Consider the following 20711-nt stretch of genomic DNA (forward strand, 5'->3'; position numbering starts at 1 on the left):
ATTCTGGTGTACAGCAGGACTAAAATACATTGGCAAAGCCAATAGCTCTTACATAGGTGAGACAGTATTTAAATGCAGATGTTTTTGGTCCTGACCACCTAATGCAAACAGAACACATTTTGACCCAACGCAATAGTCTTTATTTGTAGGTAAACTGCAAAGTGTTCTGCTTAAAAATTATATTTTCAAAGATGTCTATGCGGAGTTTCTTGTTCAACCCCTCTTTCGGTGGTCCGAGTAATGTCTAATCATATTCTACACTAGGCAGTACTCCATTGAATGGCTTTGGCATTGGCCAGTGTCATTTGATATAGGTTGAGTAGTGTAGGTAGAGATATTTATGTAACTTAATAGTCACAGGTTTAACTCCTACCACAACTGTTTACTGTAATTTATAATGTGCCTATGGATGTTAAAGATACCATCTGAGCACATGCTGACGTAATCTCGATAACTCCTTTATATTATCTTTAGCCAAATTCTAAAAAGCTTCAGCGATCATGTTGGTGTGTACAATGTCAATAAAAGAGAGTGGGCCATTGTAGCGTGGAACTAGGAGAGCGGTACATTCCCTAACATAACCAAGGGTCTACTTCCAAATGGCTGGGGCATGGCTTTAGGTGATGTCTGCTTGACTGTGTTGGGTGTGTGAAAAGCTTTTTAAAGATTGTTCTATAGCTTTTCTGATGTATTTATGTAGCGGGTGGTGAACTGATCCATGAAAAGCCGTTTGGACCAGACACAGGATCTTGAAGAGAACCCTGTTCTGTCCTGTCAGCCTCAAAATTGATGTGATCGGATCCCATGACTTTATTACCATAGATCAGACTGGTGGCTTTATATAACAATTTGGCATGGTGTTATGGTCTAAGGCTAAGCTCTGCGGATGTCAGAGGAAACATTTTCTGTGTATTGCTGTATTGGAGGGGTAGAAGACCAAGTGATTTTGGAATTGATATGTAAATTCTTTCTGTATTTTGTGCCTTAATCAAGAGGTTAGAAATCTGATTGCACCTGGTATTAACTATGGGATCATCATTGATAAAATACTGTTAAACTTTTTGATTTGTTGCATCTTTTAATTAAGGAATCAGAAACCATTCTGAGAGATAGCATCAACCGATCTTCCGATGTGCAGTACCTAAATGTTCATTAATGCTTTATTAATGTAGTCTAGCATGCAGGAGTGTGGAAATAAGGGAAAATATAGTAAATGTATCCCCCATCCTTACTTCTCTGCATCTTGTTTATTTTTAATTATATGTGTTTCTGTGAGTAAAGCAGTATTTTTAGTGCAAATGGGGAAGCTTCAAAATGCTCGACTTTGATCTGACCTAATGACATCCAATTCTAAAATGACATAGCTTTTATTTTTCAATTTGGTGGGATCTTTCCTGTACCTCGAAGATTCCTTTTGCAGAATGTACTTGAACCGTTGTGCAGCAAAGTACATTGAAATTGTACAAAAGCGACATTGAGCGGGATGTAGTTTTTGCGTTTTGAGAACGTACTTGTCTGACACCGCTGCATCCTCCTGCGTGGCACATAGTCTAGCCTTCATCTGCCCACAACCTTTTGAATGCTTGAAACCCTATCATTAGAGAAAATCTCCCCCTGTTCCTGCCTGTTCGCCAGAGAGGTTCATTAAGCATGTGCTGCAGCTTCCTGGTTGGTGAGATGGCAGTATGTTGGGCTGTAATTTTAGGTTTTGGATGTCTCCAGATCCTGCTTGGTTTTTTTTTCCCTTGCTGTTTCCTAAACCTCCCCCTCACCCGAATTGGCTTCACTTACTTGTCATTGTTTTGGTTAACACCTTTTTTCTTTGGTTCTTTCCCCTTGTAGTTTTCGTGGAAGGGAAACTAAGAAACGGTTTGCAAATGAATAACCGCAAAGAAGATATGGAGATTGCCTCCCACTACCGGCAGCTGCTCCAGGAGCTGAACCAGCAGCGGCAGCATGGCATCCTCTGCGACGTCTGCGTCATTGTGGAGGGCAAGGTCTTCAAGGCTCACAAGAACGTGCTTCTTGGCAGCAGTCGTTACTTCAAAACACTCTACTGCCAGGTTCAGAAGACCTCTGACCAGGCAACAGTTACTCATCTAGACATTGTGACTGCGGCCGGCTTCAAGGCCATCATTGACTTCATGTACTCTGCGCACCTGGCGCTCACCAGCAAGAATGTCATCGAGGTGATGTCTGCTGCCAGTTATCTCCAGATGACGGACATTGTCCAAGCTTGCCACAATTTCATCAAAGCAGCACTTGAAATTAGCATCAAGAATGAGTCTTCAGACGAGATTGTGGAATATGACCTTGGTGCTACCTCCAGTGGAGGGACAGATGCTCTAATTTCTGCCGTGGTGGCCGGTCGGAGTATATCTCCATGGCTGGCCCGACGAACCAGTCCAGCCAACTCGTCTGGGGATTCGGCCATTGCCAGCTGTCATGAGGGTGGAAGCAGTTATGGCAAGGAGGACCAGGAGCCAAAAGCAGATAGCCATGATGACATTTCATCCCAGTCCATGTGGTCCAGTGACGTGGGATACGGACCACTGCGCATCAAAGAGGAGGGGTCGTCTCCTTTCCATTATAATGGGAATGAACTGCGGTCTGTCAAAGATGACGCTGCAGGTGCATTCTCTGAACAGGGCTCAGGGGAAGGCTGGCAATCGGGAGGACGACGGAAGAATCGTAAAAATAAAGAGACTGTCCGGCACATCACGCAGCAAGTGGATGGAGACAGCACAACTGGTTCACCTGGTCCACCTTTCGTGTGGTCTTTCGCCGGTCCAGATGAGACGGGTAAGTTCAATTTGTTTTAAGTGTTATGCTCCCTTTGGTTCATCTTGACTTTTTTGATCCAATAGAGAGAGCTCTGCATAAGTTGTGAAGACATCAAAACGTCTGCTGTGCATCAATACCTTTTCATAAGTTAACTAATGTATATAGCAGTTAAACTGTCCAACCAGGAAAACCTATTTCTTCTGTTGTTGCTGGTAGTTAGGAATGGCATTTCATTTTCTGTTCTTTTTTTGGTCGTTTTTTTTTTTGTCTGTTACCTTAAAGTGAATGGTGACTGGCTATCACTTTTTTAGCCTACTAGACCATGCAGTAGACATAACAATTTGCAGTGTCCCGTTATTTCCACGTCTTGAAGTCCCTTACACGTGAACATAATGCATAGTGATAGTGACATTGTGATAATGTATTTCAGAAGGTGATATTCAGTTACATTGGCAAATTAAATGTCATGCCATAGAGAGTACCAAAAATTTAAAAAGAAAAAAAAGTTATCCTCAAGTTTGATTTTTGGAGGGCTAGTGGTCCTTGATGCTGCCCCTAGAATTTCAGCAGCCTTCTGAACACCAGTGGCAGAAGATGTAGGCAAATCTGAATGATTGTCTTTCATTTTTAATAATCTGCGGTCAGTGGCGTGTTTTGCTGATGTGAATATTTTTCAGCTCGTGGGAAGCGTTGCCTCACCACCCTGTTGAATGAATGTGTGGGAACCTTCACTGTTGGTGACCAGTATGTGGTACGATTCTCCTGGGAGGGCCTCTGTTACCTGATGGTTTTATTTCCATTTCTGAGCTAGACCATGGGAGTGTAACACCCAATGTAAAACTTCACAGTTTTATCAAAAGAAACTACTCTTATAGCAGTGCATCTCCAATTTTTTTCGGACACAGTTAGTGCAATGTAGGATTATGTCCTCGATAGCAAGGGAACATTCACAGTAGTGTTATGGGGCATTACTGATTGACAGAGGGCACAACGTAGAGCTTTTTCGAGTTGCTTCGGTTGCAATGTTGCACCATAGATGGAGCACAGCAGAGGTATCTTGAGTCTCTGGGACCACTCCTTCACCAATCACTGTGCTATTATCCAGACACAGAGCCTTACCAGGCAGTTGTAGACCTGATGTAAGCCCTCTTGCAACCTGGCGGCTGTGACTCCGAATTCCCTTTTAAAGGTTTAAGAAGGCAGATAGCAGAAGGAGCCTGTATTTACTTGTGCACTTCCTGGCTGAAGTGTGCATGACGTGCTGCCCAAATCCAGGTGCATTTGGAATGTAGCATTCCTTTCCCTTTAGGAGACGTTTTCTGCTGATGGTCATGTTCGCCCCCCTCCTGTGTCTTAACTTGGTGATTGTAAAGGTTTCCAATCATCTAAAAACGATATAAGAACAAAAGTTTTCTTTTTTTATTGTTTTTTTTCTCTTTCTCATAAACTATCCCTACCTTTCACCTTCACCCTCCCGAGGACCTAGTGGAAGGGAGATGCACTGTAGGAAAGTGTTCATTTCCTTTGCGCTGGAACTTCATGTTGTCTAGGTGTCACACTCGTGCCAACATATCGCATGTCCACAAATTACTGTAAAAGCGCTTTGTGGAAGAGCCCATTTAAAGTGGCTTTATGGTGGCATAAAGGGCTAGCAAGCACTAACATTCTGACCACAGCCAGGTTCCTGGCATGCTTTTATTTACCTGGTGCCGTCTTTGCCCATCTCAGTGTCTCTGAATGTTTCCAATTGGAAAGTGTAGCCCCATGAGCATGGGGCTGCCTTGGAAAAGGAGATTGTCATTTTGTATTCCTTTTAAAGGAGTGAGTGGCACTTGTATTGGCAACCATACTGTCCCCTGCTGAGGATGTTTTGGGCATGTGTATGCCTGTGCATAAGATCACCTGCATTGAAACCGGAAGCAGTTGGTCTCCTCTGCTTAATGGTAAAGATCACTTCATAGGCTGTTTGGTGCCTGTTTGACTGCAATAATATTGCCTCTGCTGTTGACAATGCCAAGTGTAAATCTCTGCTCTAGGTGCCACTGGAAGCCATTATGACCAGTACACAAAGTCATAGTGATGTCCTGTCTCTCCTGCTATCTATTAAATCCTGTGTTGGTAAGACATTTAGGGCGGTCAGTCTTCAGCTGCCAAAGTTGCTTTCAAGTTCTGGAGTAAGAAAGTAGGATCTGGAGCCACTGAAGCTAAAGTGGACAATGCTGAGTGTGTACGTATATGTCACCTTAGGGAGCTTAGAATCATGGCTCAGGTTTCTTTTCACTGCGCTGGATGTTACTTCTACCATTTATTTTACTTGCCACATCAGTGGAGTTGTTTGCCATTGCCCGCGTACCGTGCAAGGCGCACCTTTATTATTCATGGGGGTAAACGCTTGAACAGTTACCCCCTCTTGTGAGTCGGTTAGCACAAAACGTTTGGCTGGGCCTCGGTCGTTCGATTTTGGCAGATATGTTCCTTGGAATTGCTTGAGAAAATTGACCAACCACTTGGAGGGTTAGCGTGACCTCGTAGTCTTAATCTCCTTTTGGCTGCCATGGAAACTGAGAATGCCTGTACTAGGGGCTGGTTTGAGGACATAAATAATGGTTTTCCTGACGTTGGTCCGAGCTCCAGTAAATGTACAGGACGAAGCACAGTGTTAGCAGTGCCATTAGCGAGACGTCTCTTTAAACCGGCTTTTTGTTACAAGGTGGGGAGGGGTTGTATCTTTATTTTAAGACGACGAATGCCAAACAACCTTTTCCTATTTGTGGTGGGGTGGCCGCTTCTCAGAGTACATGATTTATCGGAGAGTTTGTTTGATTAAGAAAAGAGGTCAAAATAGATTATCTTTAAATTGTTTACCATATTACCCTGTGGCCCGACTCCAATGTTCATTTTGCTTAAAAGTTGTAAAGCAACTGTTAACAGTTGTCTTTATTGAAAATAATAGAATTTACTGACCTGCATATTTTACGCCCCACCCTACCGCCTGCTTTATTCTGTATGTCCGAAAGTGGGGGTGAGCCACCACAGCCCAAACTGTTACCTCGGCAGGAGCTTCCACCGTCTAACCTTGGTACAAAGGGGTGATCGGGTGCATGGTGGGTGTCTGTGATGTTGCTCTGCCTGGAGCTCTTTTTCTGGCAGTCTTCGGGTTCACCAAGGCTATAGAATACTTTTGTGGAGATCCCTAATCATTCTGCGGATTATGGGGAAGTGCTCGGTTACAGGCACTACAGGACAGAGCACCCCTTGTGTATGCCTCCAAGGCTTTACATGTTTCTGCAGCACAGATTAATCCTAGAGCACTAGAGGTTTGAAGTCCAGAGTATAGAGCTCACAGTAAGCATGCTTTTACTTCCTAATTTGAGTTCATTTGTCCATTTCAATGATGATAAACCTTTCTAAGCATGATGATGCACTCTTAAATATGCATTTTGATGAGCACTAATTACTTAAAAGTTGTAATCTTTAAATTTGTGGCAAGTAAACTGAATAGGTTGCGATATACAGTAACTGGTCTGTCTTAAAGCATAGTCCAGCATATCATTGACCACGGCAGCAACAAATGGGCTCTGATCGCTCATCAAATCAAAATCCACTTCTTTAATTCATCAGAAATCATAAATGCAAACATTTTCTCAAAAAAGAAACCGTTCTTAATATCATAAAATTATTCAGCAAAAATATTTTTTTTCCTATGCTGTAAAACTGTACACAGATAACTTGCCACAGAATAACACATTTCTAGGGATGGTAATATTTGGAAATACAAAAAGTAGGGTGACGTTTAAAATTCAAATCATGTAAAATCAGTACAATGTAAAGTTTCCTCACATCCTTAAAATGGATATAATAAAACAAAATATGTAAAGTGCTTTGAGTAGATGTGTTGTCGCATGAGCATTTAGGTAAGTTTTTAGACCAATCATTTGGAGTCGAAAAATTTACTAGTCAATGAAAAATATCCAGTCTAAAGCAGGTCAGGACAAGCTTATGCTGGGTGTTATGGACGAACTTAAGATGTGGTTGTAAGGCTAAACTGACCAAAGTCTGTTTGTTACTAATTACGTTAGATTTGATAAGTTCAGTGGTCAACCTTACTTCCTCGAACATCATAAGGCACATCTTATTTAATTCTTTACTGGAAACAGATTGCAATGTTTCGGGCTTTTAAAAAATTCTGGATGCCTCAAGTCTAAGCAAGTCTGTTTGGCATTTTTTCAGCCATTGAATTTGAAGGAATTCTGTCAATTTAGGACAGTCTTTCATCACTTTGCAATGTATGTGAGTATCAGCGCAGGACCACACTTTGTACCACAACAGGATAGGACGAGTACAGGCTCTGTCAACTAAAAATTGCATATCAAGTTCTGATGACGAATTTGAGACTCGCAACTCTGGGGTACTGACCAAGATCTAAAGAAAGCATTCTCCACAATTTGGAGAGAATTAATATCACCGAGTCCCCATAGCTCCGCCCCAAACAATGCTGTTGATACACGCTTGGTCTTCTATGTAGTAAACCTTTCATGAACTGGTTTATTAACAGAGGTTGTGTGCGAAATTAAACAGTGCAGCCGTTGATTTTTCCAAAGTTTAATTTCCTTGCAATAGTAGCGTCCTTCTATCTCCCACTCTGTGGAAAACGAGGGAGTAAAACTTAGCTTGGTATTAAGAAATAAGTCTCTGCATCTCACAGAACCCTTCCCACATTTCTTTACAAATGTCTGATCCCTCTTAAATAATGCTTGTGCAGGAAGTTGCATCTCCTGTCGACCAGTATCCGTTATGCATTCTTGGATGAGTAATTCTATTTGCCTCATGAGTAAGCAGAAGTTGTTTCCTGGGCTGGGATGCTTTTCTTTTCCATTGCTTATCACAAAGGCTTGAGGGGACCACCAGCGATAGGTTTCATCACAGTGGACCAGTTGCAGCCTCCTCCCATTTACAGAAAGCCTGGCATGCCCTTCTGGGGATTCTTTGTTCTTGTACTGTAGGGTGCTGTATAGCAATAGAGATCCAGTTATGGCTCTCATAGAAAGGGACTTTCTCGCATTCTCTCCATGTCTTCTCGCTACTCCTAATGTAAGAAGTGTTCCATGGGATCACATTGAGTATGTGGTAGCAATTAAATTGTTCATTTGTATAATTTGCAGTTGTTGTCTTAGACTTTTTTTTGTTGTTGGCTAAATGAAATGTAGTGCTTACACTCGGTGTGTCCCAGGTACATATGGGTTACCCACGGGAACTCGTGTATGTCATTAAAATGTCATGGTTTCTTGGCTGCTTTACATAAATGTTCTCTTCTATGGAATGTGATCTCTGATTAAGTAAATGCCACATTTTCCTGGCGTGTGCGTTGTTTTTTTTTTATGACGACTGTAGTATCCCTCTTGTGAAAGCATATTCTTTTCATACTTCCTGTGTATTTCTGAGCTGGTGTCTCCATGCGATATTGACCCCAGTGTGGTATAGCTGCCCTGGTGCCTCTTGCAGTATAGCTTCCTCAGTTTCTCTGTATTATTGCACCCCTAATCCGTTTGTGCAGTGTACCAATACCCAATTCTTCTATGTGGTACACAGATCCACTACATCTCGTATGCATGTATGCACCTTTGCATTGTGCAACCTAGACATTTGGAGAGCATTTCTTAAGAGGAAGGTAATTTTGATGCAGAGTGGTGGAAGGATTAGGTGACTATGTTCACAGGGATATACGGTTCATTAAAGAGGTGTCTTCTGAACTTTCCTAAATTGTACAAGGGTTGTGGCATTCCTGATATATACTATATGGTTGGGGAGAAAAGATTGTCTCTACTCTTCGGTGGGGCCTCAAACTTGATCCCAATCTGTAATCCTTCCTAGTAGTATAGTGTGGTTCCACTTAGCTGTATGTGCTGAAAAGAGATGGGTAATCTGGAGATAGATCTTATGTCCATCTATGAAGAGGGCCTATTACAAGATTTTGGCCTGGTCAAATTTGGTGTCCTTTCAAGGGCTTAAGTTCTAGTGATTGTGAAGCAGATGGTTTAGTTTCATATATTCCTTAAGGTATCTCTTTGCCTCCCTTACCACAATTTGCACTGAGCTAGGGATAGGTTAATGTTTTCTCAATAGTTAGATTGGACATTCATGTTGTCTATCAAATGAGAGACAGATGACTGAGAAAAAAACTGGCATCATGTATGTTTATGGTAGTTTAGCCTGTACCAGGTACAGTATATAGATTATTTTTAGGTCTGGTTTAATAGTACAGTTGTCTTCCGCACCTATTACCAATATTTTGGCCTACCTCTGTTGGAGTGCTTGCATTTCGGTACATGAGGGACTATTTTACATTCCAAAAGAACCCTGAACCATCACACACATTTCATTAAAACATTTGTTTTCAATGTGTTCTAAAGAGGAACCAGGTTTTTTTCCTTTTGTTTGTTTCACTACAGTATGTTTTTAAATATTTATTGATAAATTCAGTGAATCTCTCATACTCGCACACACTCATCCCTAACTAACTTAAGCATTGGTCTAGTTTGCCCTGAAAGTCTGTCTTCTTTTAAAGTGTTTTTACCCCGTTAGTATTATTCGACTTGCCCACTCCAGGTCGGAACTTTTGAACTGTGGATTTTACTGCCTGAAGGCCAGGAGAGGGGTAAATATTTATTTTCCTTATTTTATTAAAATAATCTATAAGGGAGATGTCACTGGAGGACCTCAGTTGCTTTTGTTTTTGAGCATACATGTTTTCCTTCAGATGATGCTTCTCATTTTAAAATTCTGAGTACTTGTACATAATTCTTTTTCGATGAGGTAGTAATTCCGGTGGAGTTAACAAAAAGTGAACCACCTTCACAAGTAACTCTCTTGTTGTTTTGTTTTGGAATTATTTCGCCCACTATGGAAATGTAAATTATTCGAGCCATGTGCATCTCAGTGTTTATCGGGGGGAGTTTCCTAAAGAATTTCCCCTGCTGCACACCCACAAACTGAATGGGAGAAAGTCTGATTTGCTGCTTCACAAAAAAAAAATCCCCAACCTCCCCCGGAGTAGAAGAATGTAAAGCCCCTTGTTCATGAGCAGAACTGGTCGCTGTTCACTCAGAAAGGCAGTTCCTCATTTTATGCAGCATAATGACGTTATGTGAATTTTAAACGGATGCCTTAAAAATTAACCACCTTGCCAGAGCTTATTGTCATGGTAAAATAAATGTCATGAAAAACTCTTAATCATGCGCTAAAGTTTGTAGTGATGAAAAACAATCCTGACTAGATTTTTTACTTTTGTAATGTTTGCCTTATTTTGAGAAAATCGAAACATTGGGCAGAATTAGATTAAATGTAGAATTGAACGCACGTGTGGTGTTCGCTGAATTTCAGATATCTTGGACTGTAGACTGCAGAAGGCAGTGTGGCTAGATTCACCTATTGAAGTGGTACTCCAGAACCACTGAATTTGTACGTCTAATATGCCTTAAAATATGTAGGGGATGGGCTTTTTCTCCAAACAGAGGAGGATCACCCTCTCACCTCCATGTTGGCTATTTACAGGTCTCGCTGGCGTTGCAGCGTGAAGCGCTGCCGCCAACGAGACTTCTAATCGCCGTGTTTGCCTCCAAGGGAGACAGACCTGGACACAGACCTGTGCACGAGCCGATTCAGGTCTGTGCACGAGCCGATTCAGGTCTGTGAACACGCTTCACAGTGTAACAGCTTGTGCGCGCAGCACGTCAGGCGCCGCAAGGCTGCTGGAGCACTCAACTATAATTAATGCGCAGGTGAGTGCTCCAGCAGCGTGGGGCGCCTCTCGGCATGCTCCGTAGGGGGCCGCAAGTGAGAATTAGGCCAGTCTCTGGGGAGTAGGTGAACCAAGGCGGCAGCTACCAGCCCCATTGTCTCCGGGAACCACCGGCACCCTAGACCCAACCAGGCAGGACGTCTGGTGTGCGTGCACGGCCTGGCGTTATGTCTAGTTCGGGAGGTGGCAGGGAGGGCGCAGTCACTCCAGGGCCCCTCCGGGCTCCGAGAACTTTATCAGTATATCTGCAGCTGCGTGCCCCCACACCGCCGAGGAGCCCAGGCCCACCGCCGCCAGCAGCTCGTCCCACCGCTCACCTCCCGCCTCCTTCCTCAGCAAGGATAATGTTGTCCGCCTCCAGCTTCCGATCACCAGAGACTCTCACCACCATGTACTGTGCAGTCGCGCCTACCGCTCCGGGTTTCAGGCCAATTTCTCCACTGCCGCCGCCCAAGCCGCACCACCTGGCCTGGTTGCCTCGTGCGCAGCAGCGGACTCGCTTAGATGTTGAGGCCGCCCCAGACCGCTCCTCAGCTCCACACACCCCCTGGTTCCTCATGTTTCACTACTGTTCCTATTGTGAAGCGCTCTGACACCTTCGGGTAAAGTCCGCGCTATATAAAAACAAATAAAATAAATACATAAAACGCTTGTTTCTCGTTTAAAACGCTCTACAAGGACCGAGCCCTCGAAGTTTTCCTCTCTACTCGGCGACCTCCCGCCCCCCTCTCTGTCGAGGAGCCTTCCTCTCGGGCTCTCCTCCTCCCCGCGGCCGCCTCGCTCTCTCGCCCGGCGTGGAATCGCTTCTATCCTAACCTTGCCCCCCACAGACCCCCGTACACCCCTCGTCTTTCCCCTGCCCCTCGCCACGTACAGCCAGCCCCTCCGGCTCCCCCTGCCACTCCGCCCCCCGGTGGGAACCTTCTTGCGCGGCCTCTGTTTCCCCCGGAAGCAGTTGAGGTGGCACCGGAGCAGAGTGAGCGCAGCCTCTGAGGGGCCGAGAGGCTACACACTGAGCAGCAAGGGGTCCAGGGACCCGGGAGGTGGGGTCTCCAGGGCCGGAGAGCGAGGGCAGGGATAGACAGACACAAGAGGAGGGGTGCAGTGTTCCAAGGCGCTGGTGCTGATGAGAACCCAGACAGGATGACGGATCTTTTAAGGTGATCGTTTTTAAGGGGGAGGGGGGACGATGACTCCCCGGCCTCTTCGACCCCAGTGATTTTGCCCCCACAAGCGGAAGAGGAGGATGTACCCGTCCCGGAGGAATGCAGCTCTGCACTACCAGGAGCCCGCAAGGTGAGTGGTGGCAGACATGGCGAGGGATGGAAGGTGAGGGCTGGCACCGGGGGCGTTGGGGAGGCGGGCAGCAAAGGAGTGGAAGGATACCGTGGCCAGGAGACTTCAGGAGGTAGTGGGAGAGATGCATGCAATCAATTTACTATAAGCGCGCACTGCATAACGGAATTGTTGTGCTGTATATATGTTGACAGAGTAGCACGGTTGAAAGTGACACATTAACCAAAATCACATTGTGTGCTGGGAAACCTAAGCCCATGATTATTGTTGAAGTCGAAGCTACAGGGTAGGGTGCCCAGGCGTCCTGGATTTGCCCGGACAGTCCCAGTTTTCGCCCGCTGTCCCAGCAGATTGCGGTAAATTTGGCTCATGTCCCTGTATTTAGAGGGTATCGACTGAAAACAGTAATAGGCACTTTTTTTGGGCGTTCTAAGCTGTGCTAGTTAGCAGCTCTTATACGTAACCATTTTAATTAACCGGTATGATGCTGGTTTTACAAATTACATTTTATTTATTTCCTTAGTGCCTCTTCAGTGTTTCTATGTTGATGAGAGCTGTCATTCTACGCAGCCCCTGGGATGTAAAATTGTAGTCCTACTTTTATATTACAAAATGTCACGGTTTTTGTTGCTTCTTGAGATCTGGTCATCCTACTACAGAGGCACAATGAAACCAAGTTGGTTTAAAAACAAGCTTTAAAAATGCAACAGGTCTCGCCTTTCATTAAGTTAAACCCATTTGCTTTGCTACACAATACCATTAGCAAAGCAAATGGCTTTAACTTAATCAAAGGCGAGACCTATTGCATTTTCAATGCTTGTTCAATCTGCCTCTGCAGTGCAAGAGGGACGGATTTACTGCTCAAAGGTACACCAAATCATCATGTTAAAATATTTATGTAAATATGGATTGTGTACAGATAACAATCGTTTTTTTTGTTTTGCTTTTTACTGAAACAGGTTTTTTTATCCAGTATTGGGGTATCTTTCATAGATTCACATGCCTGAATCATTCCCCGTCGTCGAGGCGGGAGTCCCACGGTAAAAATATATATACAATAGCAGTGCCTAAAACCATTAGTAGTAGGCTAGAAAAGGATAAAGGCCCAACTAGGCCCAAAACTTAGCAGCCTATCTACCTCATTATGTAAAAAGAACTGAAAATGTAGCCTCAGCCAATCAGCTAACCTCACCCTCTAGAACCTTCCCAGCCCAGGCAGTTCTCCTCAGATTTTCACCGCACTTCGTGTGTAAGGGAGTCTTCCTGAGTGCCTACTCAGTTTTTCTTCAAATTTCTTCAAGATGTCTGAAAAGAAGGCTCTTTTCAAGGCTTGTGGTTCCTGCTTCAAGAAGAGGGTACTTGTGGACGACCAGCACTCTGATTGTATTTACTGTTTGCACCCTTCACATGTTGTGAAGGATTGCAGGATATGTCGAACCTTCCCTCCTAAGACCATCAGGGATAGAGAGGCAAGAGTTCTTTTGTGGTTGAAGTCGTCTGCCACAGATGACGAGGACAGAGCCTCTACCTCAAGTAAGAGAGCCAGTTCCAAAGAGAGGTGTTCTCCTGAGAGACTAAAGAAACCTAAACTCTCTCACAAAACCTCTGATTCCACAAAGAGTGCTGCGTCAACAGAGTCACCAACTGTGAGTACAGTCCGCACTAAAGCTGTCTCTTTGGTGTCCTCTCTTGCTGTCACCACCTATTCTACGTCTTCTACCTCTTCAAGTACGGTTACCACCTCAGCAATTACTTCTCCTGTGATGTCCGTCAGGATTTCTTCAGTACCTGGCATTTCCCTTTCTTCATCTGATAAAAAATCATCGAGGAAAAGCCCGTCGTCGACGGGTCTTCCGTCGACGACCAAATTACCTTCTACGAAGCATTCGTCATCACTTCCGTCGACGGCCTCGTCGACGGCTCCCCCGTCGACGAAGGCTTCTACAACTCCGTCGACGAAGACCCCGTCGACGAAGACCCCGTCTACGAAGACCCCGTCTACGAAGACCCCGTCTACGAAGACCCCGTCTACGAAGACCCCGTCTACGACGAGCCCGTCGACGACGAGCCCGTCGACGACGAGCCCGTCGACGAAGCCTTCAGCTCCATTGACGACAGGCTCGACGACGAAGAGTCCGTCGACGGATTCGTCTACGAGGACGACTTCAAAGAAGGCCTCGACGACTACAACAGCAATGACGATGCTGTCGACGACAATACCATCGACGAACGCATCTGTTTCTCTTCTACCGTCGACAGCAGCACTGGTTTCTTTGAATGTGCCGTCTACGCATCTATTGCCCACATCTCCGACAAGGGTACAATACACCCATTTCCAGATTAAGTCATTTCAGAGGCAGAGTTACTCTCATATATCGCCCCTCTTGCCTTCACATATTTTGGAAAACTACGTGGAGGAAGACTCTGATGATGAAGGGGATGATGAAGAGCCTTTTGGAGTGGCCCATCACCCATCCCAGTTGCACATAAAATTTCAAGAGGATGAAGATGATGATGATGTTCATTACTATCAGGAGAATTTAGCAACTCCTTTTCATCATGAGCCACAACACGCAGAAGACACGGCCCATCTTCCGTCTTCTCTGATTCAGGACTTGCAGGCCATGCTGGCTGATTATCGTCAGAGGTTTTCCGCCAACTCTGCCTAATACGAATCCTGTGCCAGTGGAAATGCCGAGGAATTCCCCCCCACATCCTTCACAGTCTCCAAGGCAGGAGGTTGACCCCGGGACTGGGGGTGATGATGTTGACGTCTCCTCTCCAGATGAGGATGAAAGAGAGGATGGTGAAATTCCGGATTCCACGCCTGCGGAACCATGGAATGATTACGTCATTCCTATGCCCTCTCCTAATTTACCACAACCTTCAGATTCTCCGCCAGAAGACATAGGAGGTTTTCATAACATCATGCACCGGGCAGCTGCTAGATTTCAAATTACAGTTTCGGTTGACTGTTTTCTCCATGATTTCAAAGAAGGGTATAGAAGGGTATCCAGATCTATCCCTATCATTGAATATATTTGGAAGGAAGGGATTAACATAATGAAGACGCCAGCTTCCATCCCGGCGGTTCTTCCAAGAGTGGACAAGAAGTATCGAGCACCACCGGATACTCCTTCGTGTTTGATTGGTCACCCACGACCTGATTCAGTAGTTTTACAGGCGGCTCAACAAAAATCCAAGAATCCAGCGGCACCAATTTCAACACCTCCTGACAAGGAGGGCAGAAGATTGGATGCGATTGGAAAAAAGTTCTCAGCTAATGCCGCTGCTACTGTTAAGATTGCTAACTCTTTGGCAATTTTAGCACGTTATGACAGACAAATGTGGTCAGATCTGTCGGAATTCATCAACCTTATTCCCGAGGACAGTGTTCAAGAAGTCCGGAAGGTTGTCATGGAAGGCGAGCGGGCGGCTTCAGAGATTATCGATTGCGCCCTAGATATCTCTAATACAGCCTTTAGACAATTGGCTGGATCGGCGGTTCTCAGACGGCAAGGATGGCTCAGGGCAACTTCTTTCAGACCTGAAGTCCAGACCAAAATACTTGACATGGCCTATGATGGAGAGTTATTGTTTGGCAAGCACATAGATGAAGCATTGCTTGCGATCAAAACGGATACTGACACGGCCAAATCGCTTGGTACACTACAGTATAAGCAAGGTTTTTTCAGAGGAGCAAGGGACCGTGGTTTTTCTTCCAGAGGACATTATTAGAATCCGCAAAACCGCCAGTATCAAACTCAGAATAAGCCGTACTACCAACAGTCCTATCGGCAGTCATCATCAGCGGGTTTCTCTCGTCAAGGAGGGAAACGACGTTCTAACTACCAGGGACGCGATTCAAATAAGCGCCAGTGAGTTTTGCCGGACACCATCCTTCCTTCCTTCCTTCCCTCCCTGTGGGCGCCAAGATCTCCGTCTTTTATCAACAGTGGCGGAAGATAACTTCAGATCAGTGGGTTCTGGACATAGTCAAACACGGACACACTCTGGAGTTCTTGCAGAAACCTCCAACATCACCGCCCAGGGGTCCTTCCCCCCCCCCTCGTCTTCATTTGTTATACATGGAAGCCATGAAGATGCTGCACAAGAATGCGATAGAAAGAATTCCAGCATCCCAGAAAAATCAAGGGTTTTATTCTCGCTTCTTCCTTGTGGAAAAGGTTTCAGGAGAGTGGCGTCCAATTTTGGATCTACGAAACTTAAACAAATATCTGAAAAAGCAGAGTTTCCGCATGGTGACGCTCACTGATGTCCTCAATTGCCTCATGAAAGGAGATTTCATGGCTTCCCTGGATATGGAAGACGCTTACTTCCACATTCCCATACACCCAAACCACCGCAAGTATCTGAGATTCAGTGGCTGGTGTCCATTTTCAATTCAAGGTGCTCCCTTTCGGCCTGAAATCTGCACCGAGAATCTTTACCAAGACTCTAGCTCCGGTTGCAGCTGCGTTGAGGTCACAGGGAATACAAGTGTTCCCGTACCTCGACGATTGGTTAATAAAGAGTCCAACAAAAAGTTCAACGAGGCAATCGGTCAAAAGTGCCCTATCAATGTTCTCAAATCTGGGCCTGACCCTCAACGTCAAAAAATCTCAACTGCAACCCAAACAAATTCTGACATTTCTGGGAGCAGTATTGAACACTTTTCAGTGCAAGGCCTTCTTGACCCAAATTCGTCAGGACAAGATCACAAAGCTGGCAAGTCAAATAAGGACAAGAAAGTCTCTTTCGGTCCGACAGTTTGTTTCCCTGCTAGGGATGTGTTCCTGTGCACTCCATCTAGTCCCACTAGCTCGACTCAGAATGAGGCCTCTCCAGGAGGAATTGCATCGGCAGTGGCGGCAGGTAGACGGATCATTCGAAGACCGCATCAAGGTCACGCCCAAGATGAAACAGGCTCTTCTATGGTGTGCGTCAAAGAACAATTTGTCTCCGGGGCTCACATTTCTTCAGACCATACCGGAGTTTACTCTGACGACAGATGCCTCCATGGAGGGTTGGGGAGGCCATCTACAAGACCTTCAAGTGCAGGGACGATGGTCTCATCAGTACAAGCACAAACACATCAACAGCCTCGAGTTGAGGGCCATTTTTCTGTCCTTGCGAGCCTTCCTGCCAAGAATTGCAGGCTCTGCAGTGCTGGTGCGCACGGACAACACCACCAGCATGTTTTACGTAAACAAACAAGGGGGCACAAGATCTCTGGCCCTGTCACTGCAAGCGCAGGAAATGTGGGAATGGTTAATCCATCACAAAATTTCCCTCAGAGCGGAGCATGTACAGGGAATTCAGAACTCTCTGGCCGACGATCTCAGCAGGTCGTTCTCAGGATGTCACGAGTGGGAACTCGAACAACGCCAAGTAGACACAATTTTTCGGCTCTGGGGCACACCAACGCTGGACCTGTTTGCCACACAACAGAACAGCAAATGCCTATATTTTGCCAGCAGGTTCCACCAGCAAGGGTCGGGAGGAAATGCCCTGTTGATGAGGTGGTCCGGAATTTTTGCATATGCCTTCCCACCGATTCCTCTCATTCCAAAGGTTCTACAGAAAATGAAGAGAGAGCGTTGCTCTCTAATCCTAATTGCTCCTCGCTGGCCGAGACCGTATTGGTTCCAAGAGCTTTTAATACTCTCTCATCAACCTCCACTGCGCCTCAAGCCGACACTTTCAATGCTAACACGGGAGGAAGGTCAAATACTGCATCCAGATCCTCAATCGCTGCACTTGCACGCCTGGCTCCTGACTTCCTAGAGTTTAAGGACCTTGAGATTTCTCCAGATTGTAGAGATGTTCTTTCTCAGGCTCGTGCCCAGTCTACCATCAGAACCTATCGCTTCAAATGGAAGAGATTCTGTTTGTGGTGCGGAGAACATGATGTCCATCCACTACAAGCTCCTCCGGAGAAGATTCTACCTTATCTGCTGTCTCTGGCTAGATCAGGTCTCGCTTTTTCTTCCATTAAGGTTCACCTTGCGGCCATATCAAGATTCAGAAAGAGTTACAGCAAACCATCTTTATGCTCTTCCTCTTTAATAAAACAGTTCCTTAAAGGATTATTTCGAGTTTTCCCTCCAGTGCGGCCTCCTCCTCCTGAGTGGGATCTCAATATTGTGTAATCTCAATTGTTAAAGACCCTTTGAACCAATTCATAAAGCAGAACTTAAATTCTTGACTTGGAAAGTGGCTATTTTGTTGGCCCTCACTTCAGCCCGGAGAGTAAGTGAGATACAGGCGTTCACTATATCGGAACCTTTCCTACATTTTTCCAAGGATTGTGTGACACTTAGAACTCATCCTAAGTTTATTCCCAAAGTTCCGACTCAGTTTCACATCAATCAACCGGTGAAACTCAGAACTTTCTTTCCAGACCCCAAGACTCCAGCCGAAAGGATGCTGCATTCCTTGGATGTCCAAAGATGCCTCAAATTCTATTTACAAAAGACAAAAGATTTGCGCAAATCTACCCAACTGTTTGTGGCTTATGGCCAAGCTACCCGTGGTCAGGCCGTGACGAAGGCAACTATAGCCAGATGGCTTTCCTCTGTCATTGTCTTCTGCCATAAGAAAGCGAACAAACCCCTGACAAGAAGGGTTAAGGCGCATTCCACCAGGATGATGTCAGCGTCTACAGCCCTATTTGCAGGAGTGACCCTGGAAAACATTTGCCGTGCTGCTACATGGAAAAGTGTGCATACTTTTACCAAGCACTATTGCCTGCAGTCGGTGGTAAATGAAGATACGTCAGTGGGAGAAGCAGTGTTGCAGCATCTTCTTCACTGAGGTTAGACTTTAATGGTGTTTTCTTGTTTTCTATTGTTAAATTTATTCTGAAATACTGTTTTTAATACACTGTATATTATATGAAGGTATTTTTCATGATTATGCATATGTACTGAAATATGTTCTTGCTCTAGTACCTTCCAGGTTGTGTGGGGATATATGGTTTTGGATTGTCTCCCACCTTCCTCTACCGACAGATATGGTTATTACTGCTTGCTATTCTGATTCAGGCATGTGAATCTATGAAAGATACCCCAATACTGGATAAGAAAACAAGTTACTTACCTGTAACTACAGTTATCCAGTATTGGTATCTTTCATAGATTCACATGCACCCACCCTCCTCCCCGGCAGGGCAGTTCTTTATTTTGGATACTACTTCTCACTTGTGCTGGGAAAATCTGAGGAGAACTGCCTGGGCTGGGAAGGTTCTAGAGGGTGAGGTTAGCTGATTGGCTGAGGCTACATTTTCAGTTCTTTTTACATAATGAGGTAGATAGGCTGCTAAGTTTTGGGCCTAGTTGGGCCTTTATCCTTTTCTAGCCTACTACTAATGGTTTTAGGCACTGCTATTGTATATATATTTTTACCGTGGGACTCCCGCCTCGACGACGGGGAATGATTCAGGCATGTGAATCTATGAAAGATACCAATACTGGATAACTGTAGTTACAGGTAAGTAACTTGTTTTCTTAACCCCTAGGCTGCTATGTTGAAAAGTGAGCCCATATCGCACCCGATGCCCAGGCTGCTGGTGCAGGGCGACTCTTCGTTTCCATCTTGAATAATTACCAAATAAAGAGACGGGCGCTGGAGGCAGGAAAACAAGAACAGAGTTTATTACTCCAGAGGAGAGCATGTCATTTGGGACGCTCGCATAGTGTCTTCGGGAGGTGCTCTAACAAGTTTCTCTGAGGCTTCGTCTTTTATACACAGGTTTATGACACACACACATCCTCCATTACAATCAGGACATTGTAAAGTACAAAGATATTCCAACACGTGGCTACAGTAGGGGCCTTTATCCTCCATACAATAGGAGGGGGCTGTCATGCAGCTGAGTGTGCTGTTGATTCCGTTGGAATGTGTGCTCCTGATCGAATCTCAGGGGGTGGGGTGGTCGTGATCAATAGTGGCTCCTTTCAAGAGTGGCGAGTGCATACAGTAGTGGGCAATAAACTGTATCCTCGGGCTAAGGGATGACCAGCGGTCCATGTAGACAATTAGGTTCAGAGGAAGAGGTAATCAAAGGAGGGGTATTCATGGAGGGACAGGAGGTGTTTGGTCAGGCGCAGGGTACGATTCTCAGAGACAGTCATGCGGGAGGGGAGGGCTCATGACTTGTGCATGTGATAGCGGGGGCAGTCAGGGTGCATGGGGGAAGCTTGCAGGGTCAGGGAAGGGGCGCTGGTGATCGATCGCAAACTGGGAGACCATGATACCTAAAATGGCTGTCGTGTACGTGTGTGCGTGGGTCTATGCTAGCGGGATAACAGTCAGTGCTGTAGCGATATCCGTTCTGCTTACAACAAGGGGTACAGTGAACACAAATGAACGCCGCTTACGTGTATATACAATGCCAATTTCAACAGTTAAGCCTTTTTCCCCCTAGAATGCTCAGCCCTTTTTTGGCTATTTGGAGAAGTTTGCTCTTAGGCTTCCATAACATGTTTTCCACGTAAGGTATCCACGCCAAATTTGTGGCGTTTATTTGTATTTTGTTTCCCCCAAACATCTGGGGTATTCCAGAGGTACCCAGGGTTTGATGATTCCCCTGTAGGGACCTGAAGAAACAGTCAAAATATAGCTTCATTTAGTTTTTCTTGGGGAAAAATAGGAAACAAATGCTCTGTAAACAAGCATTTGCAATGCAATAGGTCTCGCATTTACGCAAGTTTGAGCCATTGACATTGCAAATGACAATGCCTTTTATTTGTTTTCGTTTTTATACCATAAATCAAAGGTATTGTCATTTATAATGCCAATAGCTTAAACGCTCGTAAATGCGAGATCTATT

At 45.1% G+C, this 20711-nt stretch overlaps 1 protein-coding gene across 1 annotated transcript in view; it reads left to right on the plus strand.

Annotated features, from left to right (window-relative positions):
- The window catches only part of ZBTB46 (zinc finger and BTB domain containing 46), a 320438-nt gene that overhangs the window by 81392 nt on the left and 218335 nt on the right, over positions 1-20711 (plus strand). Inside the window, exon 3 of the mRNA XM_078651680.1 lies at positions 1843-2802. Coding sequence (XP_078507806.1) covers positions 1843-2802 — 960 coding nt within the window. The remainder of the gene's footprint in view (positions 1-1842; positions 2803-20711) is intronic.

The sequence above is a fragment of the Lissotriton helveticus genome, chromosome 7 (assembly GCF_964261635.1).
Source record: "Lissotriton helveticus chromosome 7, aLisHel1.1, whole genome shotgun sequence".
Classification (NCBI taxonomy): domain Eukaryota; kingdom Metazoa; phylum Chordata; class Amphibia; order Caudata; family Salamandridae; genus Lissotriton; species Lissotriton helveticus.